The sequence below is a fragment of the Genypterus blacodes genome, unplaced genomic scaffold, assembly GCF_046128005.1.
Source record: "Genypterus blacodes isolate CSIRO-AG114 ecotype Tasmania unplaced genomic scaffold, CSIRO-AGI_Gbla_v1 ptg000209l_1, whole genome shotgun sequence".
In the NCBI taxonomy this organism is placed as follows: domain Eukaryota; kingdom Metazoa; phylum Chordata; class Actinopteri; order Ophidiiformes; family Ophidiidae; genus Genypterus; species Genypterus blacodes.
In genome coordinates, this window is record NW_027467008.1 from 447,501 (window position 1) to 466,939 (window position 19,439).

General features: G+C 51.6%; 1 protein-coding gene across 2 annotated transcripts in view; it reads left to right on the plus strand.

Moving 5' to 3' along the window:
• The window catches only part of trrap (transformation/transcription domain-associated protein), a 60,049-nt gene that overhangs the window by 34,165 nt on the left and 6,445 nt on the right, over nt 1-19,439 (plus strand). For both annotated transcript variants that reach the window (XM_076169607.1, XM_076169608.1), the window contains 11 exons: nt 1-3; nt 1,637-1,828; nt 3,635-3,830; nt 4,496-4,614; nt 4,717-4,863; nt 5,856-5,956; nt 7,670-7,871; nt 9,442-9,603; nt 12,846-12,936; nt 13,217-13,422; nt 14,445-14,706. The exon at nt 1-3 is cut by the window's left edge and continues 133 nt beyond it. In XM_076169607.1, coding sequence (XP_076025722.1) covers nt 1-3; nt 1,637-1,828; nt 3,635-3,830; nt 4,496-4,614; nt 4,717-4,863; nt 5,856-5,956; nt 7,670-7,871; nt 9,442-9,603; nt 12,846-12,936; nt 13,217-13,422; nt 14,445-14,706 — 1,681 coding nt within the window. The remainder of the gene's footprint in view (nt 4-1,636; nt 1,829-3,634; nt 3,831-4,495; nt 4,615-4,716; nt 4,864-5,855; nt 5,957-7,669; nt 7,872-9,441; nt 9,604-12,845; nt 12,937-13,216; nt 13,423-14,444; nt 14,707-19,439) is intronic.

Here is a 19,439-nt window from a genome sequence, read left to right on the forward strand (position 1 = left end):
CAGGTGAGGAGTGCACATCTGTACCTCGACACATCTGGAGCCATAAGCCCCCTGACTGTGTGACACAAGAGGAAACTATGAGCACGAGTTCTCACCGGTGCAATTACAGAACCAGGTCTGAACCCAGCGACCCAAACTGGGAGTTCAACCCCAACCTGTTCCTTTTATTGCTGGTCTCCGGTACAGTGCTGTTTATTAAGACCAGACCTGGTGTCAGGGTGAGATCAGGGCCATCCAGCCGTCCACACACCCACACACACACACAGACCCACAGACTCCCAGCTCCAGGCAGAGTGAGCCAGCCGGCCGTAAAGCCGCGGAAATGCACTTCAGCCGTTTGCCGGGCTAATTTATTGGCCTCATGTTTCCTAAAACAAAGTGTAGGCGGCTGGTGAGAGTGTGATAGTACCTGACATATAACAAATACTCCTGCTTTGCTCTCTCAAGGAGACTTGGAACCAATCCATTGAGTCGCTCTGTCCTAAGGTGACACCTAATTAAATTGTCTGGTTGGGAACAACAGCTGCACTAACTCCCTCCCTCGCTTCCTTCCATCCTTCCTTTACTCTCTTTCATCTCTCCCCTTCTTTGGCTCGTCTTCTGTCCGTTGATCCTCGCCCCTCCACTCTTCCTCTCTTCACCTCCTACTCTTCGTTCCTCACACCACACTCTTGGCTTTAGAAGCTAATATTTTCGACGGCTGCGTGCGTGAATAATTACCCGGCATCTGCTGCATGGTGATTTGTTTTACGGCGGGAGGAGGGGGGAGGAAGAGGAGGGGGGAGGGGGCGGGGCGTCTCTGTCCACTACTCACCAGCTCAGAGGCAAAGTCCAAATGTCCCCGCTTTCAATTAAAGCCGGCTCTTGATAAGGGCGGCCCTGTCTCCGGGATATTCATCAAGTGTCACCGCTGATAACTGCACACTGACCCATCACTGCCAGTTTCATTGGAAAAGCACACACACACACACACACACACACACACACACACCTATGCTTTCTCACTCTCCTTCCAACCTCCCTGGCTTTGTTTTGGCTCATTCCCCCTGTCACACACACACACACACACACACACACAGCAGGCTCCCCTGGGCTATTGTTGTGCGTCCTGGTTAATGCACTCAGCACTCCAATCAATAGTGCGGCCTTTCCCTCTCCATGTTACACACGTCAGCTTGATCACTCATTAGCACAAAGTCCTGCTGAAACAATTCACAAAATGAATTGGCAAGAACATTGTTGAGTATTTGTCCAACTATTAAATTATACAACCAAAGTGTCAGAGGCCCCCCCCCCCCGGGTGTTGCTAATTAAGTTAAACTGCCACACATGCAACAATCTGAAGTGTGTGTGTGTGTGTGTGTTGCTTGACATCATAGAGGCAAACACACACACACACACACACACACACACACACACACACACACACACACACACACACACACACACACACACACACAGACATTAAGAGTGGTGTTGCTGCTCTATATGCAGGCTGATGCGTCGTATATTTGCCATGGCAGAGATCCTGGCTCCTCTCAGGGTTGATGGTAACACTCGTACACACTCAGCGTGCACAGAGCTGCTGTCGGTGTGTGGTCACTCACTCTGTCTGTGTGTGTGTGTGTGTTTGCAGGTGGAGCTGAGCTGTCCTAAGGAGATGGCGTGGAAGGTGAACATGCACCGAGGCTACCTGGCCATCTGCCACCCAGAGGAGCAGCAGCTGAACTTCATCGAGCGTCTGGTGGAGATGGCCTCCAGCCTCGCCATCAGGGAGTGGAGGAGGCTGCCACACATCGTCTCCCACGTCCACACGCCGCTGCTGCAGGTCAGAACGTGAACGAGGGCGAGGGGAGGGTGAGGGGAGGGGAGGGTGAGAGGTAGAGACGGGAAGTGGGTTTGTTGTGATGAGCATTGATGAGATTCATGTCAGGAGATGGTTCATCAGTATCCTGGAGATATGAGTGTGTGTGTCACACTGATAACAGACGCCAGCTCGCTCACTCCATTCTGTCAAATTGAGACAGATGATTAAGAAAAAAGAAAATCAAAAAACCTTTAAGCCTCTTTGATTCCAGAGAGAAATGAGAATAGACACAAGGGCGAGGAGGAGAGGAGAGGAGGAGGAGGTGAGCGAGCAGAATAGAGGGACACGTGGAGGAAGAGGAGAGATGAGGAGGGAGAAAGAGAGTTAGAGCCCAGAATGGCTGTAATTACCTCCCAGCATCAGATAGGGTTTGATTAAATACCTGCAGCAGAATTACATTTACATGATGAATGGGACAGGGGCGTCTCAATGAAGGCTAGGAGTCGGCCATCAGCTGATATTAGCAGATAATTGTGAAAAATATTGTATCGCCTAATTTATTTTGTTTTGGGCGATTTGATTTTGGAGTGTGTGTGTGTGTGTGGGGGGGGGGGGGTCTGTAGCACGCCGCTGATTGGGTACATTTATCTTTTCAAAATGGGGATTTGAATCGGGTGACTAACTTATTGTTTCTGTGAGTGTGTGTGTGTGTGTCTGTGTGTGTGTGTGTGTGTGTGTGTGTGTGTGTGTGTGTGTGTGTCAGCATACCCGCGGTCCAATTATTTACCCCAGCCGAGGGAAAACAAGCTATTTATTGGTCTGCCCAGCCAAGCGGCCTGTTGTAAATCTCCATTCCAAACTCTATATCTCCCACTCAGGCCTGTGAACCTGCAGCACCAGGGGCCTACACACACACACACACACACACACACACACACACACACACACACACACACACACACACACACACACACACACACACACGGCTTCAAATACCATTTCAATCAAGTTATCTTAGAAATCCAAGCCCTCACCAGCGACTGAGGATCGATGGATTATCACCCGCAATATCGATTATGAGGGGCCGGCATTAATATTGATTGATGAGTAGTTATAATGGAATGATTGATTATGTGTTCACAAAGCGGCTTTGGGCAGATCAATGAGGCCTCTTTCCTCAGAATGAGATAGATAGACCTCGCTTATCATCCTCACTCTCCTCTGATCTCCCTCTTCTCCTCTCTCTGCCTCTTATTATCTAGTGAACTATGTGGAAGCCAGAACGGGATTATTGTAGTGGCCTCACGGAAATTATCTCTACAAAATCTCGTACTTCACGCCAGCATAAATCTGCCGTGTTGTTGTTGTTGTTTGTTGCTGGTTCCTGCTCCCAGCTTCCTCTCCCAGAGCCACACTGGGCTGTGAGGAGGTCGTTGTTGTGTCAGAGAGCCGGCGTCTGCTCTCACTTTCCCTCCAAATCTCTCTTTTTAATTCTGTGCCTTTTTTCCGTCCTCTTCTACACATTTTCCTGTAATAACACATCTTACCCTCTCTTGTTTACCTCTCCAGCAGCCTCTATGATGTTTTATCTTCTTATTGCTTCTGCGTGTTTCCTCCTCCTCCTCCTTGTTGCTCTCCAGGTTCTTCACACACACTTTCCTCATCATTGAAGTCTGATCTCTACAGACTCCTATCTCATATTCTTTTCCATTCGGCTATTTTTATGTCTTTTGTCTCCCTGATACCTCCACCGTGGCGACATGCTTCTCAATGTAGCCTGATCTGTACCTGGGTTGTGTTTAAAGCTCCTGGTCTCTGTTTCTGCAGGCGGCACAGCAGATCATTGAGCTGCAGGAAGCGGCTCAGATCAACGCAGGCCTGCAGCCGGCCAGCCTGGGTCGCAACCCCAGCATCCACGACATGAAGACGGTGGTGAAGACGTGGAGGAACCGGCTGCCCATCGTTTCTGACGACCTGTCGCACTGGAGCAGCATCTTCATGTGGCGTCAGCACCACTACCAAGGTGTCTACACACACACACCGCCCACTAAACACTGTTGTGTTAGCACGCGTGACCTTTTCCTCATGATAGCGGTGCGACAGAATGATGTCCTCATGCATACACACACTCAGATTGCTGCTCAGGTTCCAGGATGGGGTCTTCTTTAAAAGGCCACGGTGTGCAGAAGCCCTCAGGGTCTCTGCATTTCCAAATGTCAGCTCGCTAAAGCACTCTCTCTCTCTGCAGGACACAACACACACACACACACACGCACACACACATTTACCTTGCTCAGTGTTCAGCTCTCTCCCGTGGCGACTTTGAAACCATTGAGAGAGGCAGCCACTGCAAAATGTGATGTCTCAAGCAACTAGAGCTCCATCTCACACTGTGAAGCCCAGAAATAATGACATCGCCGTTTTGGCTGCTCCGTGCCAATAAAGTCCACTTCATTTATACATGACAGACTTCAGACTTACTTTCAAGTGAAATGGAGTTTTCTTCATGAAATGTGGCGCCATGGCCCATTTAATGTTTAATACAGGCGGTGTGTGTGTGTGTGTGTGTGTGTGTGTGTCCCCGTGTGCCTCCTACCACACCTCACACACTGCTCCTGTCCCTCTATGCATGATGGGAAACGCCACCTTCATGACCGCGTCCCTGTTCTGTGTCTGTTTGTTCCACAGCCATAGTGACGGCGTACGAGACAAACACGCAGCACGACCCCAACAACAACAACGCCATGCTGGGAGTTCACGCCTCGGCTTCTGCCATCATCCAGTACGGAAAGATCGCACGCAAACAGGTACAAAGGTCTTCAACCAGGATCCGTCTGGACACGGCTCTGGTGTGTACCGGCTCTGATGTGGAGCAGCTGTCGGTGTAACACATGATCGTCTCTCTACAGGGTTTAGTGAACGTGGCCCTGGACATCCTGAGTCGTATCCACACCATCCCCACTGTGCCCATCGTGGACTGCTTCCAGAAGATCAGGCAGCAGGTCAAGTGTTACCTGCAGCTGGCCGGAGTCATGGGCAAGAACGAATGCATGCAGGTGAGACAGAAGACGAGGATGAGATCAGCAGTGAACCGACTCCTGTCCCTTTGTCTGTGATGCTTTAAGGATGGAAGCATGGATTCAGAGAGTTAGATGTTGCTTAGACTCTTTGCCTGATCGTCCTTTAAACAGCATTCCCTCCTGATTGGAACATCTCAGTTTACACCTTCACACATTTCCGCTCCAACCTCTAACACCTCACTGATGTTGGAGTCATTTGCTGTGAACTACTTGAGTGTAGAAGAAGAAGAAGAAGAAGAAGAAGAAGAAGCTTGAGCTCTCATATCTGATCTAGTGTTGATGTGCAGCAGCTGCATGATAATGAGGCAAACCTGCAGCTCTCACTTCAAACTCCCTCATCTACTGAGGAACACGTCTGACACATTAAGTGAGATTTGTTGATATCTGTCAGCAGCAGCAGCCGGAGGCGTCGTCGTTAGCGGAGCTTTGAGCGGCGAGTGCACAGAGAGTTTGGGGGTCGCTCGAGGTGACAAGTTCTAACAGTCAGACTTAAAGGAAGAAGAAAAAAGCCTGTAACTCAGAAGCTTTTGCTCTTAAGTCTGTGGACTGGTCTGATTAATAGAAGCAGTTCAGCACAGCACAAGTCATTAAAAGTGCCAGTAGACACTCTTCTTCTTTCTCTCTCTTCTATCTCATCTCCTCTGCCTCTCTCCGTCTCTGTGCCGCTGCACATCGTTTGTCACAGCGGTACATGGGGGACACCTAATCACAGCCTCGCCGTAATGGAAGTTTAGTTCCCTTAACAGGCTTTCTTCCCCTCACTTCCTAATGAACACCTTGCAGCTTGTTTGTTTTTCACCTGTGATTATGGAGTTGTCTCGGGTAGAAGATCATTTTTATCCGCTTCCAAATTCTTCTGCCTGATGTGGGTGGAAGTTTCCTTTCTACCCATTTGTTTGAAGCGCCGCCTGAGCTAGTTTCTCCTCTCTCTCTCTCTTTCTCTCTCTCTCACTCTCTCTCACTCTCAGGGTTTGGAAGTAATTGAGTCTACCAATCTGAAATACTTCACCAAGGAGATGACGGCTGAGTTCTACGCTCTCAAGGGAATGTTCCTGGCTCAGATCAACAAGTACGTCCACCAGCTGTGTGTCTGCTCCTTAACTACCTGTCTCTCTCACTCTGAGACTCTTTTTGTAAAGTTGTCCACACCTTAGGAAACAACTTCCCCCAAACAGCTTCTGCTTCACGCTTCATCGCCACGCAGCGTCGGCCGTCCCGTAGCTCTGTGGCGTCGTGCTCGATGGGCGCGGCTCGCCTGTAGCAGCCGCACGTGTCTGGTTGGGAGGTAATCCCTGTGACGCTGCCTCCACGCTAACACACACCTGTGTCAGCAGCTTGGGCTGTGTGTGTGCTGCAGGATTTGCCTGTGGAGTACACGACTGCTCTGCTCTGCTCTCTGCTCTCTGCTCTCTCTGCTCTGCTCTGCTCTCTCCTCTCCTCTCTCTCTGCTCTCTCTGCTCTGCTCTCTGCTCTCTCTGCTCTGCTCTCTCTGCTCTGCTCTCTCCTCTGCTCTCTCTCTCTGCTCTCTCTGCTCTGCTCTCTCTGCTCTGCTCTCTCCTCTCCTCTCTCTGCTCTCTCCTCTCCTCTCTCTCTGCTCTCTCTGCTCTGCTCTGTGCTCTCTCTGCTCTGCTCTCTCCTCTCCTCTCTCTCTGCTCTGCGAGGCCGTTCACGCCCACAGCTTTACACTTTCCCTCCCCGTTTCCTCGCAGCGCTCCTCATCATCTCCGACGTGACGCGGCGTCCTGAGGGGTGAAAGACAAATTGAGGAAGGTTTATTAAATGTATATGCAGCTCAATAATTAACTGGAGGCAATTTACAGGAATCTCTGCCATCAGCAGAAGTTCCCTCCACCTCAGCAGGGGTTATTACAATCATTAAGTCCCCTCACACTGGGGGGGGGGGGGGGGGTGTGTGTGTGTGTGTGTGTGTGTGTGTGTGTGTGTGTGTGTGTGTGTGTGTGTGTGACTGTGTGTGTGTGTGTGACTGTGTGTGTGTGAGACTGTGTGTGTGTGTGACTGTGTGTGTGTGACAGTGGGGCTCCTGTATAAACTCTTGATGTATCTGAACACAGAGTGACTGAGCAGCGACCTCATGCAGCTTCACTGAAGGTTTCACTCCCACAGCAATCAGGCTCCCGTTTCTTAATCACACGCCAAAATGCCTTTTATAATAAAGTCTTTTAATTGATTGGCTGGGGAGAGGTATGGCTGTAAGTAAGGAGAGCAGCTCTGTAAGCGCTCTGTCTCACTCTGGGCACTCTCTCTGACAGCTCTGTCTCTATTGTGACTGCAGGCTGAGGCGTTCTGCATTTTGTTTGCTAATCAAAGGCTGAGCTGTGTGTGTGTGTGTGTGTGTGTGTGTAAAGATGATTCCTGTGACACCCCGCCTGCCTGGCGTGATGAAAACAGCTGATGGCTCAGAATAAGTGTGCCTGTCAGCACAAACGCTGCAGTCAAAGCTCAGGACCCCCGACAGCTCCCACCTGTCAGCTCCTCACTGCTATTTAACTCTTTATTACATTTAAGACTGGAAGTGAACCTGGCAGGATTAGAATAAAAACAACTCAAGGATTCTCAAGTGGATCTGCCTGCAGCTTCCTCTGAGCCTCACACTCTGAGAGATGCAGTCGTTACTCTGAGGGTCTGAGGGTCTCACTGCTGCGGCCCGCTCCTTCCTGATGTCTCGTCCTCAGCCCCTCTCTCTCTCTCTCTCTCTCTCTCTCTCTCTTTGCGCCGCCCTCTCTCTCCCCTCCTCTCTCTAACTCTCTCTGCCTGCTTCCAGGTCGGAGGAGGCCAACAAAGCCTTCTCGGCGGCGGTGCAGATGCACGACGTGCTGGTGAAGGCCTGGGCCATGTGGGGAGACTACCTGGAGAACATCTTCGTCAAGGACCGCCAGCTTCACCTGGGAGTGTCGGCCATCACCTGCTACCTGCACGCCTGCCGCCACCAGAACGAGAGCAAGTCCCGCAAGTACCTCGCAAAGGTGAGGAGTGTGAGTGTGTGTGTGTGTGTGTGAGAGGCTCTTCCACCTGCTCCTCCTTCCCTTGTTATTAATTGCAGTAACCTAAGTGTTGCTGGTTTGTCTGCTGTGTTCTCTTGTTAGTGATTAATGAGGGTAAAGATTTCTTGTTGGTTCAGAGCCGTGTGAGTGTGTGTGTGTGTGTGTGTGTGTACAAACCAGCAGCTGACCTCTAATCAGGAGCCTTAATCAGCCCTGTGCTCAGATTGGATCCTTGTTAATTCCCTTGTTTCCTGACCCCCATCTACTCCATACATTAACACCCCCCCCACACACACACACACACGCACACACACATACACTCGTCTCAGTCGCTGCCACAGTAACGAGCACAGAGCAGTGATCTGATCGATTCCAGTCAGGCAGCAGTCTTGTGTGAGCGGTTTCCTGCCTCAGAGCGGCGGTGGCGTCCTGTGGCTCAGGGGTTAACAGACTAATGGCGTCCCCTGTCTCTCTCGTCACACCGCCCCTCCACCCTGTCCAACCTTCCCCTCGCTGTCAGGTCAACCGGCCTGTTACAGAGATGAAGACTCTTTACTAACAAGCGTGTCCGCCCTCATGCACTCTGCCTGCTGCCCCTGTAGGTCAGCACAGGTAACTGCACTCTGACCTTAAATGATGTCATGTGACCATTCCAACATTCAGTCTCGGCTCCGCCCCTTGAGTCCATCAGTTTCCTCACCTGCTGCCTGTTAAACGGCTTCTTTAATAACAGAACAGATGAGAGCAGAAACAGAAGAGACTTGACTCCTGTGGAAACAAAGCGTCTGAGCCTGAATTCTCTGGCTCGGCTTTGTTCTGGACTGATTGATCTCTGAAGCAGGACCGATGGAGCCTGAGGGTCTGAGGCGTTATTAAAGCGCCCTCCTCCTCCTCCTCCTCCTCACACCAGAGGCTCGTCCTTCCTGCTAAGCACCAGCTGGCTGTAATCTGGGATAAATAATAAATCTGTTGTTTCCAGATCAGTGAGACAGATCAGGCGGTGTGATCGTTATCTGCTCTTCGTCACCGAGCGGCTGGATTCAGTTGCAGAGCGGTGATGTGACCCCTCTGTATCGCTCGCTGGGTTGGCAGCTCGTAGCGCTGAGGGATGAAGCGAGATGACCGCTCATTATCAGTAATTACACACGAGCAGCGCACTCTGGACGCTCTGCTAAACAGAGCCGGGGGGGTCGGGGGGGTTAATGTCTTCATCATCATCATCACATAGTGGCACACATGCTCAGCAGGGGGGAGGAGCCATCACCCTCACGTTGGCTGGGCTGTGATGGCTGTGAGGGTTTGCCAGGATGTCGTCCCCCCCCCCCCCCCCCCCCCGCTGTGAGGCGAGCCAGAGAAGCAGCAGCGTCCTGATTAACGACCGCCGCCTCGCCTCCCTCCTCTCTGCCTCACAGGAGTTATTTTACTGGATAATTCACTGAATATCTTCATTTCTGAGCCTTGGCAGAAGAACTACAACGTAACGCTTAGTTCCTTATTTCCTCCAGCGTCTTAATCTGCTTCCTCCCTCCTCTCTCCTTTCTCTCGTCCTCAGGTCTTGTGGCTGCTCAGCTTCGACGACAAGAACACGCTGGCCGACGCCGTGGACAAGTACTGCATCGGCGTGCCGCCCATCCAGTGGTTGGCGTGGATACCGCAGCTGCTCACCTGCCTGGTGGGGTCAGAGGGCAAACCGCTGCTCAACCTGATCAGCCAGGTGAGGCCTCACACACCACACCGCCCCTCTTCCTCCTTACCTCCTCTTTCTGCTTCATTTAGTCTTCTTCCTGTCGTCCAGTTTGCCGCACCCATGCCTCATCCAGGGGTTTCACTCCTTGGCTCCTCCCCTCTGTGGGCTGGAGCACATCTGGCCTGTGTGTCTGCATTAGAGCTCACACCAGTCTCTCCTCTGTAATGGAGATGGATGAGAGGCCTCTTCCCCTGCTGCCTCTATTTACCAAATGAAGCATTCAGATTTATTCTCCGTCCTCTTTTACGCCAATTCCTGATCTCTCATCAGCCATCAGGGAAACGGGTTCTAGATTATTTGCTCCAAAAATGATGATAAAGGTAACAAACACACATCCACGCTGCAGGACGAAGGTTTGTAATTAAAGCCTGGACTAATTAGCTTTGGTTAATGGAGGATTACTGAAGAGGCCGGGTCTTCAGAGAGGAGCCGGCTCTGACTGACTGACAGCTGGAGAGGGACGACTGACCCAGGTGGGATGGAGGCAGGATGGAGTCAGGGTTAGGGTTAGACTGTGAGCTCATCAACAAGCCGCTCTTAATGGAACAGAGAAGAAGAAAGCAGCAGCAACGTGTAGCTGGAGTAGAGAAGAGATGATGCTTTCATAATGTTCACAGGTTTGTTTAACTCCATGAACTCAAAGAGACTCCTGACCTCTTTAAGATGAGTGTAGAGTACTGTAGTGTGTGTGTGTGGGATCTATCAGGTGCGGAGCTTCAACCCTCCCCCTGCTCTGCCTCGTGGTCTTGAAAGGATGAAGGGTAAAAGGTTGCCACTCGTTCTTCGTCGTCTCCCCCCTTTCTTTTCTTTATGCAGAGAGAAGAAGAAGAAGCTTTTAATGCTCGGCAGCTTTTATCTCTGAATTATTTAGACTTTCTCTGCAGCGTGTGCCATGTTTAAAAAACGTACGGTGAAATATTGATGAAGGTGAGGAGAAGTGCGCCTGGGGGCAGCCTGGGAGATAAATCACAAGTTAACACAGAATCTCACCACCTCTTCCTCGCTCTCCCTCCTTCCCTCCCTCCTCCCTCTCTCTCTCTCTCTCTCTCTCTTCCTCTTCCTCGCCGGCCCCTCACTCTCAGCCCCTCGGTCCGCCTCAGCCGCAGCCAAATATGACATTTCCTATCATCCCATTAGTGAGCTGATCCTTCTGCTTCCTCCTCGTCTTCCTCTTTTTCCTTCCTCCCTCCTTTCATCTTTAATGCTGCTGTTAGATTCCACTTAGAAACTTCCCTCTTCCTCTTCACTTTCTGCTCTGCTGCTTCACTTCTCATCTCAGCAGTGATCAGTTTGGCGTTGCTGTGGAAATGAGAGCGATGCAAGCGTCTGAGTGCTGAAACTGCAAAACCTCAGGACATTTAGAGGGGATTTGTTCATTTCTGCAGATCAGAGATCAAAGATTCTGTGTGAGGGTCTCTCTCTCTCTCTCTCTCTCTCTCTCTCTCTTTCTCTCTCTCCCTCTTTCTCTCTCTCTCTCTCTCTCTCTGTCTCTCTCTCTCTCTCTCTGTCTCTCTCTCTCTCTCTCTCGCTGTTTCTCTCTCTCTCTCTTTCTCTCTCCCTCTTTCTCTCTCCCTCTCTCCCTCTCTCTCTCTCTCGCCCTCTCTCTCTCTCTGTCTTCTCTCTCTCTCTCCCTCTCTCCCTCTCTCTCTCTCTCGCCCTCTCTCTCTCTCTGTCTTCTCTCTCTCTCTCTCTCTCTCTCTCTCTCTCTTTCTGCTGTTTCAGCCTTAAAGAGGAAGCAGGAGGAACTCAAACAGGGACTGCCTGAGTGTTTCCCTGGTTGGAGTTTGGTTTGATAACATTTCCCGCTCTTCCCTCTGCGTTGCCTTCAGGCTGCTCGGCCTCGGCCCTGCAGCAGTCACAGCCTGTCTCACCACCTGCTTCATCCCCTCCGTCTCCATCGCCTCACCGCTGCTTCTTCTCTTCTTCTTGATAGACAGTGTAGCACCGTGTGTTACACTGAGTGAAACAGCAGCAAAGCTGCAAAGCACGCGACTCTCCAGTTAGCCTTGGGCCGACCCACTCTCACCTCAGGCACTCTTATTAAACCCTGAGCCTGTGCCTGTGTGAGTGTGTGTGTGTGAGTGTGTGTGAATCCCTCACAGCTCCTGGGACGGCACAGGAACCTGGATCAGTCGGATAAATCTGAGAGGTTCTTAAATCCATTTAGCCACAGGCAAAGTGTGAGAAAACTGCGTCCTCTTTCTTTCTCCTTCTCTCTCCTTCTCTCTCTCTGCATCACCGTCCATCCTCTGTCACTTCTATGGAGCCCTGTTTGGTCTCCAGGATCTGGTCTCTCTCCCTCTCGGCCCTGCAGACACACACACACACACACACACACACACACACAGACTTGAAGGGATGGGGTATCTTCTCTAATTGAATCCCGTTCTGGGCGCAGTGAGACCTGAGAGAAGCTGGTGGTTTGGTCTTCCTCTTCCTCCAGCCAGGCTCCCACATCTCTGCCATCTGGAATTCAAGACCACCTTTTGGAAAACCTTTTAACAATGCAGAGCTGTGAAATGAGCCGTGGGCTGTCCTGGGTTCACCTCCTGTTTCTGAGGAACAAGCATCCATTCATGCCTCTCTTCCTCCAGGCACGGCAGCAGAGACAGTCAGGTGTCTGGCAGACAAATGTCTCTCTGTGGAGTCGGGGTTATCTCTCTCATTCTAATGCTAATGCTCCTCTGTATGATTTCCTTCTTATCAGGCGTCAGAATGCCTCCTGGTGAGGAGCAGGAGTGTGAGTCAGTCTGCTCCATTATGGAGTGGGAGCAGATGATTGTGTTGGTGGACACATAACTCACCTGCACACATGAACAGAACCCTGCTGCTCTTTGTTTGAGGAGGATCTGACATCTGTAGAGATCTGCTAAAGCCCCGACTTAAAGCTTTAAGCCTCTCAATGTTCTTACTGACTTTTCTTGAAAGTCTTGAGGGCGATTTCATCATCAGTCACGTTCACTTTTGTAATTCAGCCATGAAGTGTTTCAACTTACCTCCACTCCCCTGACGCCACGCTTCAAACGCTCGCCCTGCTGCAGCACGTCTGAGCCCGTATCAGGAGGATCTCTCTCTCTCTCACCCTCACCCACGCTCGCTCTCTCCATCTCCTCTCTCTGCCCCCCCCTCTCTCTCTCCCTCTCCCGCTCCCCTTCAGTCCTGAGGGAGAGTCTTTGAAATGTAATCTGTGACCCTCTTTTATCTGTTAGGTGGGACGAGTGTACCCCCAGGCTGTCTACTTCCCCATACGCACCCTCTACCTGACACTCAAGATCGAGCAGAGGGAGCGCTACAAGAGCGGTGAGTAAACACGGCGGAGCAGCAGCAGCAGCAGCAGCAGCATCAGACGCTATATGTTTAAAGCTGTTCCCCTCCTGAGTACTTATAGACTTAATGCACAGGGTTTGTCTCGTCAAATAGGCTCTGTTCTCTCATATAGAGCTTCCAGAGTGCCCCCGTTCTTCTTCTGTTTGTTATTTCTAACGTTCCCTCCCTCCTCTCTCCCATCTTCTCTTATCTGTCACATCTCACGTCCTCTCCTCCTCTTCCTCTTCCTCTCTTATCTGCCTCTCTCCCTCAGATGCGTCTGGGCAGCAGCAGCCCAGCTCGGTGGGGGCCCAGCCTCACTCGGGGGCCTCTGACCCCGGACCCATCCGGGCCACGGCCCCCATGTGGCGCTGCAGTCGCATCATGCACATGCAGAGGGAGCTTCATCCCACCCTGCTCTCCTCGCTGGAGGGCATCGTGGACCAGATGGTCTGGTTCAGGGAGAACTGGCACGAAGAGGTGAGAACCACAAAGGGGCTGGTGTGTGTGTGTGTGTGTGTGTGTGTGTGTGTGTGTGTGTGTGTGTGTGTGTGTGTGTGTGTGTGTGTGTGTGTGTGTGTGTGTGTGTGTGTGTGTGTGTGTGTGTGTGTGTGTGTGTGTGTGTGTGTGTGTGTGTGTGTGTGTGTGTCCCCTGTCCCTCAGATGCTGGGAAAACAAAGTGGGTGTAAGTATTTCCGCTCATCTCTGCCAGTGTGGAGAGCGAGTGTGTGTGTGTGTGCATATCTTGGCTTTGTGTGTGAACGCCACCTGGTCAACCAGATGACCGCAGCTTGGCTCCGTGGCGAGCCAACACATCTGTTTAGTCTGAGTCATGATGAGGTCATCACTGTCTGAAGCAGTGTGTTGTCATAAACACTTCACAGCACAAACACCTGAACGCCACGTTTAAGGTGGATTCCATTTAAGAAGGACTCGCCTGGAGACACGACTGAGCTTTAACCTCTTCACTCCTGAATGATACGTGTGTGTGTCAGTGTGTGTTAGCTGTTAAAGCAGCCGGAGTCTGAGCTGATATCAGAGCTGAAAGCAGAGCTGACATTGATTGGCTGAACTTGAGCCCCCGAGTCGCCACAGGCTGCATGAAAGAGAGCCGGCCTGCTGCTGTGAAGAATGAAGAGGGAGGAGAGGGGAAGGAGACAGGTGATGAATGGGTGCGGTGAGGAGGAGGAGGAAGGGGGGGAGGAGGGGGAGGCAGGGGACTGAAGGCCGAAAATTTGCGTGTGTGTGATTATCTGTGATGGTTTGGGGCTCAGCAGCAGCTGTGAGCGCCATGCTTGGTTCCATCCAGCAGGCAGGGACACGGCTGCTGTACCTCCATCACCTGCCCTGTGTGTGTGTGTGTGTGTGTGTCTTCAACTCACTGCACCTCTGCTTTGTGTTCAGGGAAGAAGTTCAGCTTTTTCTTCTTCTTTTGTTTTCAAAATGACAAACTTGTGTCCCAACCTATTGATCTTTGACCCTTGCCCTCTCCCCCCCCTCAGGTCTTGAGGCAGCTCCAGCAGGGTCTGGCTAAATGCTACTCTGTGGCTTTTGAGAAGAGCGGCGCCGTGTCGGACGCCAAGATCACGCCCCACACGCTGAACTTCGTCAAGAAGCTGGTCAGCACCTTCGGCGTGGGCCTGGAGAACGTCTCCAACGTCTCCACCATGTTCTCCAGCGCCGCCTCCGAGTCCCTGGCCCGCCGCGCCCAGGCCACGGCCCAGGACCCGGTCTTCCAGAAGATGAAGGGACAGTTCACCACAGGTGAGTCACACTCACAAACCCCCACACCTCACCGGTCCTCCAAACTGGACCTGATGAAGACAGCGTCCTGTCAGCTCTCACAGACGTATTGACCCGGTTGGATTGTGTGTGTGTGTGTGTGTGTAGACGGACCGGACCGTCGCTGAGAGCAGCTGGAGCAGCGCTGCTCTGTAATGTAATTAAGGTTTCCAACCAGATAATTTGATTTCAGGGAAGGCGCGGAGACGCTGGCTTGTCGGAAATAGGTGTGTGTGTGTGTGCGCGTGTGTGTGTGTGTGTGTGCCTGTGCCTGACCACTCTGGTTTTGATTATGCACAAGTCAGTGGCGTTCTAATTTTAGCTGCTGCGTCAGCGCCCGGCTCCACAGACGATCTCAGAGACGCTCCGTTCAGTTACTGCTGCATCTGGAGCTAAATTAAGGAGGAAGGACAGGAAGTGAAGCGGCGCGGCAGCATTTAGTTTGTTTACGTGCTCCGTACAGTCGCTCTGCTGTTATTCAGTCAGGGAGACATCTGAGGTGATTCACTGCTGTCATTACTTTACTTTTATCTTCACCATTCATCTTCATCTTCACACACACTCGCTTCACCTGACGGCTTCACGGGGCCGACGGGCGTCACGCTAAGTAAAAGCCACGACAATACACACACACACATTCATCCTGAAAACAAATCTAATCAACCAGCTGGGATGTGTTTGTGTTGCTGTGTGATGTCATCGATCTCTGCGTCAGGGCGACCAGACTGAACCTTTACCTCAACTCTGATCTGCCCGGATACAAGCCGTCACCCCAGCTCCTCTCTACTCCACGAGCTCTCCATGTCCAGCAGCACATGCGTGTCTTTAGTATTCCTGTAGCGTGTTGAGGCTCACGCTGCTCAGACACATTGTTGTGTTACTTCACAGCAGCTTCCTAAGTGCAGATGTGAAGGCGTTCTGCTGCAGAAGCCTGAGCTCCATCGTCTTCATCACATTGGCAGCAGGCCACTTTTTATTGAAATGTAAATCGCCGGCGGTCAAGTGCTGATACGGCGATACGGAGAGGTGGAAGCTGGAGGCCGCGTCTGCTTTGGGAAGAGAAAGGAACAAAGAGACGACATCTACAATCTACCTGCCACCATGTTGTTCACATCAAACACTCATTTGTTCCCGGCTTCATATTGATCCTCTGGCAGCACCAAAGCAGCCGCTCTGTCCTCATTACAGAGCAACACACACATTCCTCAGGGAGTCGGAGTATGGAATATTCCTGAACGTAAACACTCTTCATCTGCATGGATTCATTTCACTCGCCCAGGACGGAAGATTAATATGAAAAGTTTGAGTTTAAGACTTCAGGGTTTGTACCTGAAAACAAACTCTGCTCCTCCTGTAGAAGTAAACACGCTGCATTCTGGGCAGTGGATACTTTATGTTCTTGTCTCTGGCGTGTGTGTGTGTGTGTGTGTGTGTGTGTGTGTGTTCAGGCATGTAGCGTGTATCCAGATTCATATGTGAGCTGTGGAATTCGTCAGGCCGGCTGGAGCCGAGGTGCCAACTCTGACATTTTTCCCAGAACAATTCCCGGCCTGTTTTTAGACGGCGTGTGTGTGTGTGTGTGTGTGTTTTCCTGCGTACATAAGAGAGTTACACCACAGGGCCCTGGACCCCAGTTTGAACCCCCCCACCCCTGCTCGCCCGTGTGTACAAGCACATACCTGTACTCTCACCTACACTCCACCTCTTGTTTTTATTGCACTTCAACGCAACAACTCCCTTCCCTCCTCTCCTCCCCCCTTCCCTCCTCTCCTCCCCCCTTCCCTCCTCTCCTCCCCCTCTCCTGCTCCCTGCTCTTCCCTGTGCTTTCCCCCTCCACTGGTCCTGAAAGTGGCCAGTAGAGCTAATGTGTTTGGCCCTGGGATAGGGAGGAGGGAGGACGGGGAGAGGGAGTGAGTGAGGAGCAGCCAAGGTTCCTCAAACCCTCACAGAGAGGAGAAGGAGAGAAAATGACAGAGCGGTAAATTAATAAAGAGGGAGATCAGCGGAAAAACAATGTGAGAGAGAGAGAGGACGAGAGAGAGAGAGAGAGAGAGAGAGAGAGAGAGAGAGAGAGAGAGAGAGGACAGGAGTAGGTGTGAAGGTATCTGCATGCAGGAGCACAGGAACCTCACACACACACACACACACACACACACATACACACACGCACACGCACACACTAATGAATGTGAGCAGATGTTCCTGTGCCAGCTGTGCTCACGCAGGCAGGAGTCACGGGGGCTTCTGCCGCACGGAGCCCGCCGCTACCCAGCTGTATCCACGGCGATGTGGGAGCAGGGGCGACAGAGAATGAAACCGCTCAAGCCTTCCGGAGCGGAACAAACAGGGTTTACAGAGCCGCCGAGCCGCCCGGCTCCCCGTTCCCGCACCGCGTTAGTGCCTCAGTCGCTTTCCCAGGGTTTGTGGGCCGGAAAATATGGGTTTATGTGTGCACATATAAGGTTTGGCAGCAGAGAGGCATTCAGATCCAATTACTGTGAATGCTCTCTACATGAGTTAGTGTTTGAGCAGGGGATGTGATCCAGAGTCGTCTGTCAGAGCAGCCGTCTCTCTGGGAAACGATCAGGTTTCTAAGACGTCTCTGCCCTTTGATGACATCGTCGTCACGTTGGAATGACATTTATCATAGTTTAATGTAACTCTGTGTGATTCTCCACGCTGCTCTGGCTCCGTGCCCTCTATATGTCGCTCTGTTCACTCTTCGCACGGCGGTGAGAAAGTTCAGATGCTGCTGACAGCTCCTGAACGCATCACGCTCACAGACCAATCAGACGCCAGTGTCAGGTCAACCCCCGTCCCACACACACACACACACACACACACACACACAGGTTAGTAAACAGGGTGATGTGTGAGCAGAGGGGGTCTTGTTTATAGAGGGGGGACCACCTGCTGGGCCTGGATCCATAGTTTGCTGCTCTGGAGCCCAGGAGCCGTACCTGGTTTCCTCCTCCAGGTCAGAGAGCAGCCAGCTACTCAGCAGCAGCAGCAGCGTCGTTCCCACTGACAGCACACGGGTCAGAGATGAGATCAGGGGGCCCAGATGAACCTCCCCCTCCTCCGCTGGCTCACAGGCTGTGCTGCACTCTAGATTGTTCACTTTTTCCCTTAAGTATCGGCTCCCTTCCATGCTGGTGTATGTGGAGGGAGCTTCTTCCTGTTGTGTGTGTGTGTGTGTGTGCGTCCATCATCACAGCAGGTGGGAGCGTTTCTCCTCCTGGCCTCAGGGAGACGCTACAATATTTGATTATTTAAGAGATTTAACTGAACTATCTCATCGCCCGCCGCTGCAGATGTTTTCTTTATTCCCGACTCCTTGGCCTCGGGGGCTTTGAGTATCATCTGATTGTTCTTCTTCTTCTTCTTCTTCTCTTCACACATCCATAGATCACCCTCAGGTTCTCACACAGAGCTGATCTCATTACCTCAGAGCTCCGTTAAAGGATTCTAAATCACAGACGAACTCACGCGTTTTGTCACACAGACGCTGGGACACCGGCGTCTCGTTAGACCCGATCTCCCTCTGCGTGTTCCGTTGTGTGTGTGTGTGTGTGTGTGTGTGTGTGTGCCTCGCTGTTAAACAGGATGGAATCATATTACTGTAGAGCCTCCAGCTGCCGCTCGCCTGCTCTATTTGTAGGCATTATATACTTTTATGGAACTGAATTGTTGTCGGGTTGCAATTTCTCAGGACTGTTTCAATTTTACCTCCACTCTCCTGGCAGGTAGGATGGCAGGCAGGCAGACGGGCGGCGGCGGAATTGGGCCACTAAGAAAAGAACATTGGCTGTTTAAAGGGCTTATTTAAAGTATTAGGAGGTCTCACTCTGGGAGAGATGGAACGAGTTTCAAATGGCAAGGCCGCACCTGTGTGTGTGTGTGTGTGTGTGTGTGTGTGTGTGTGTGTGTGTGTGTGTGTGTGTGTGTGTGTGTGATGTCCTGAGGGCTTTGCTCTGAAATGGAAAAGCTGCCTGTCTCACTCACTCTGCCGGCTTCCCTTGTTATTGCGGCGGCTCGTTGTGATGCGTTCAGGGGCGTATGAGTTGTGACTCAAAATGAGAATTTAATACCTTCAGACTCATTTTTACAGCTCTAATTCAATCAGTTCCCAGCCTCGGCGCGGCAGCAGAGAGAGTCACCGCCGCCATGATAAACGTTCTCCCGTCAGCCCTTAAAGCAAGGCACTACTGCGGCGCTCTAACTACACCGGCCTTCAGTTCAGCCTAATATTTGTAATTGCCGTTTTCCCGGCGGTGAGGTTTCTGGCTCCATCACACAGAGCGGCACAGAGTGGCACAGAGCGCTCAGCCGGCTGCTGCGCTCCAGCTAACACCTCAGAGCTCACCTCAATCAGTGTGTGTGTGTGTGTGTGTGTGTGCGGCTACAAAGACCTGTAAGGGTTACCACGGAAACGTCCTATGATTCTATTCTACTACCAATTTGTTTCATCTTAGCCTCTATTTCTCTATTATGTCCCTACATGAGTGTGTGTGTTTGTGTGTTTTAACCCCTTGTTTGCCTGGGCAAGGTTACCTAGGAACACATTTGTATTTATAGCACAGGTCTGGGAGCGTAATGCTGCAAGGGGGGAGTAAAGGTCACACACACACACACACACACACACACACACACACACACACACACACACACACACACACACACACCTGGGAGCTGCCCACTACTTTTACACTCCT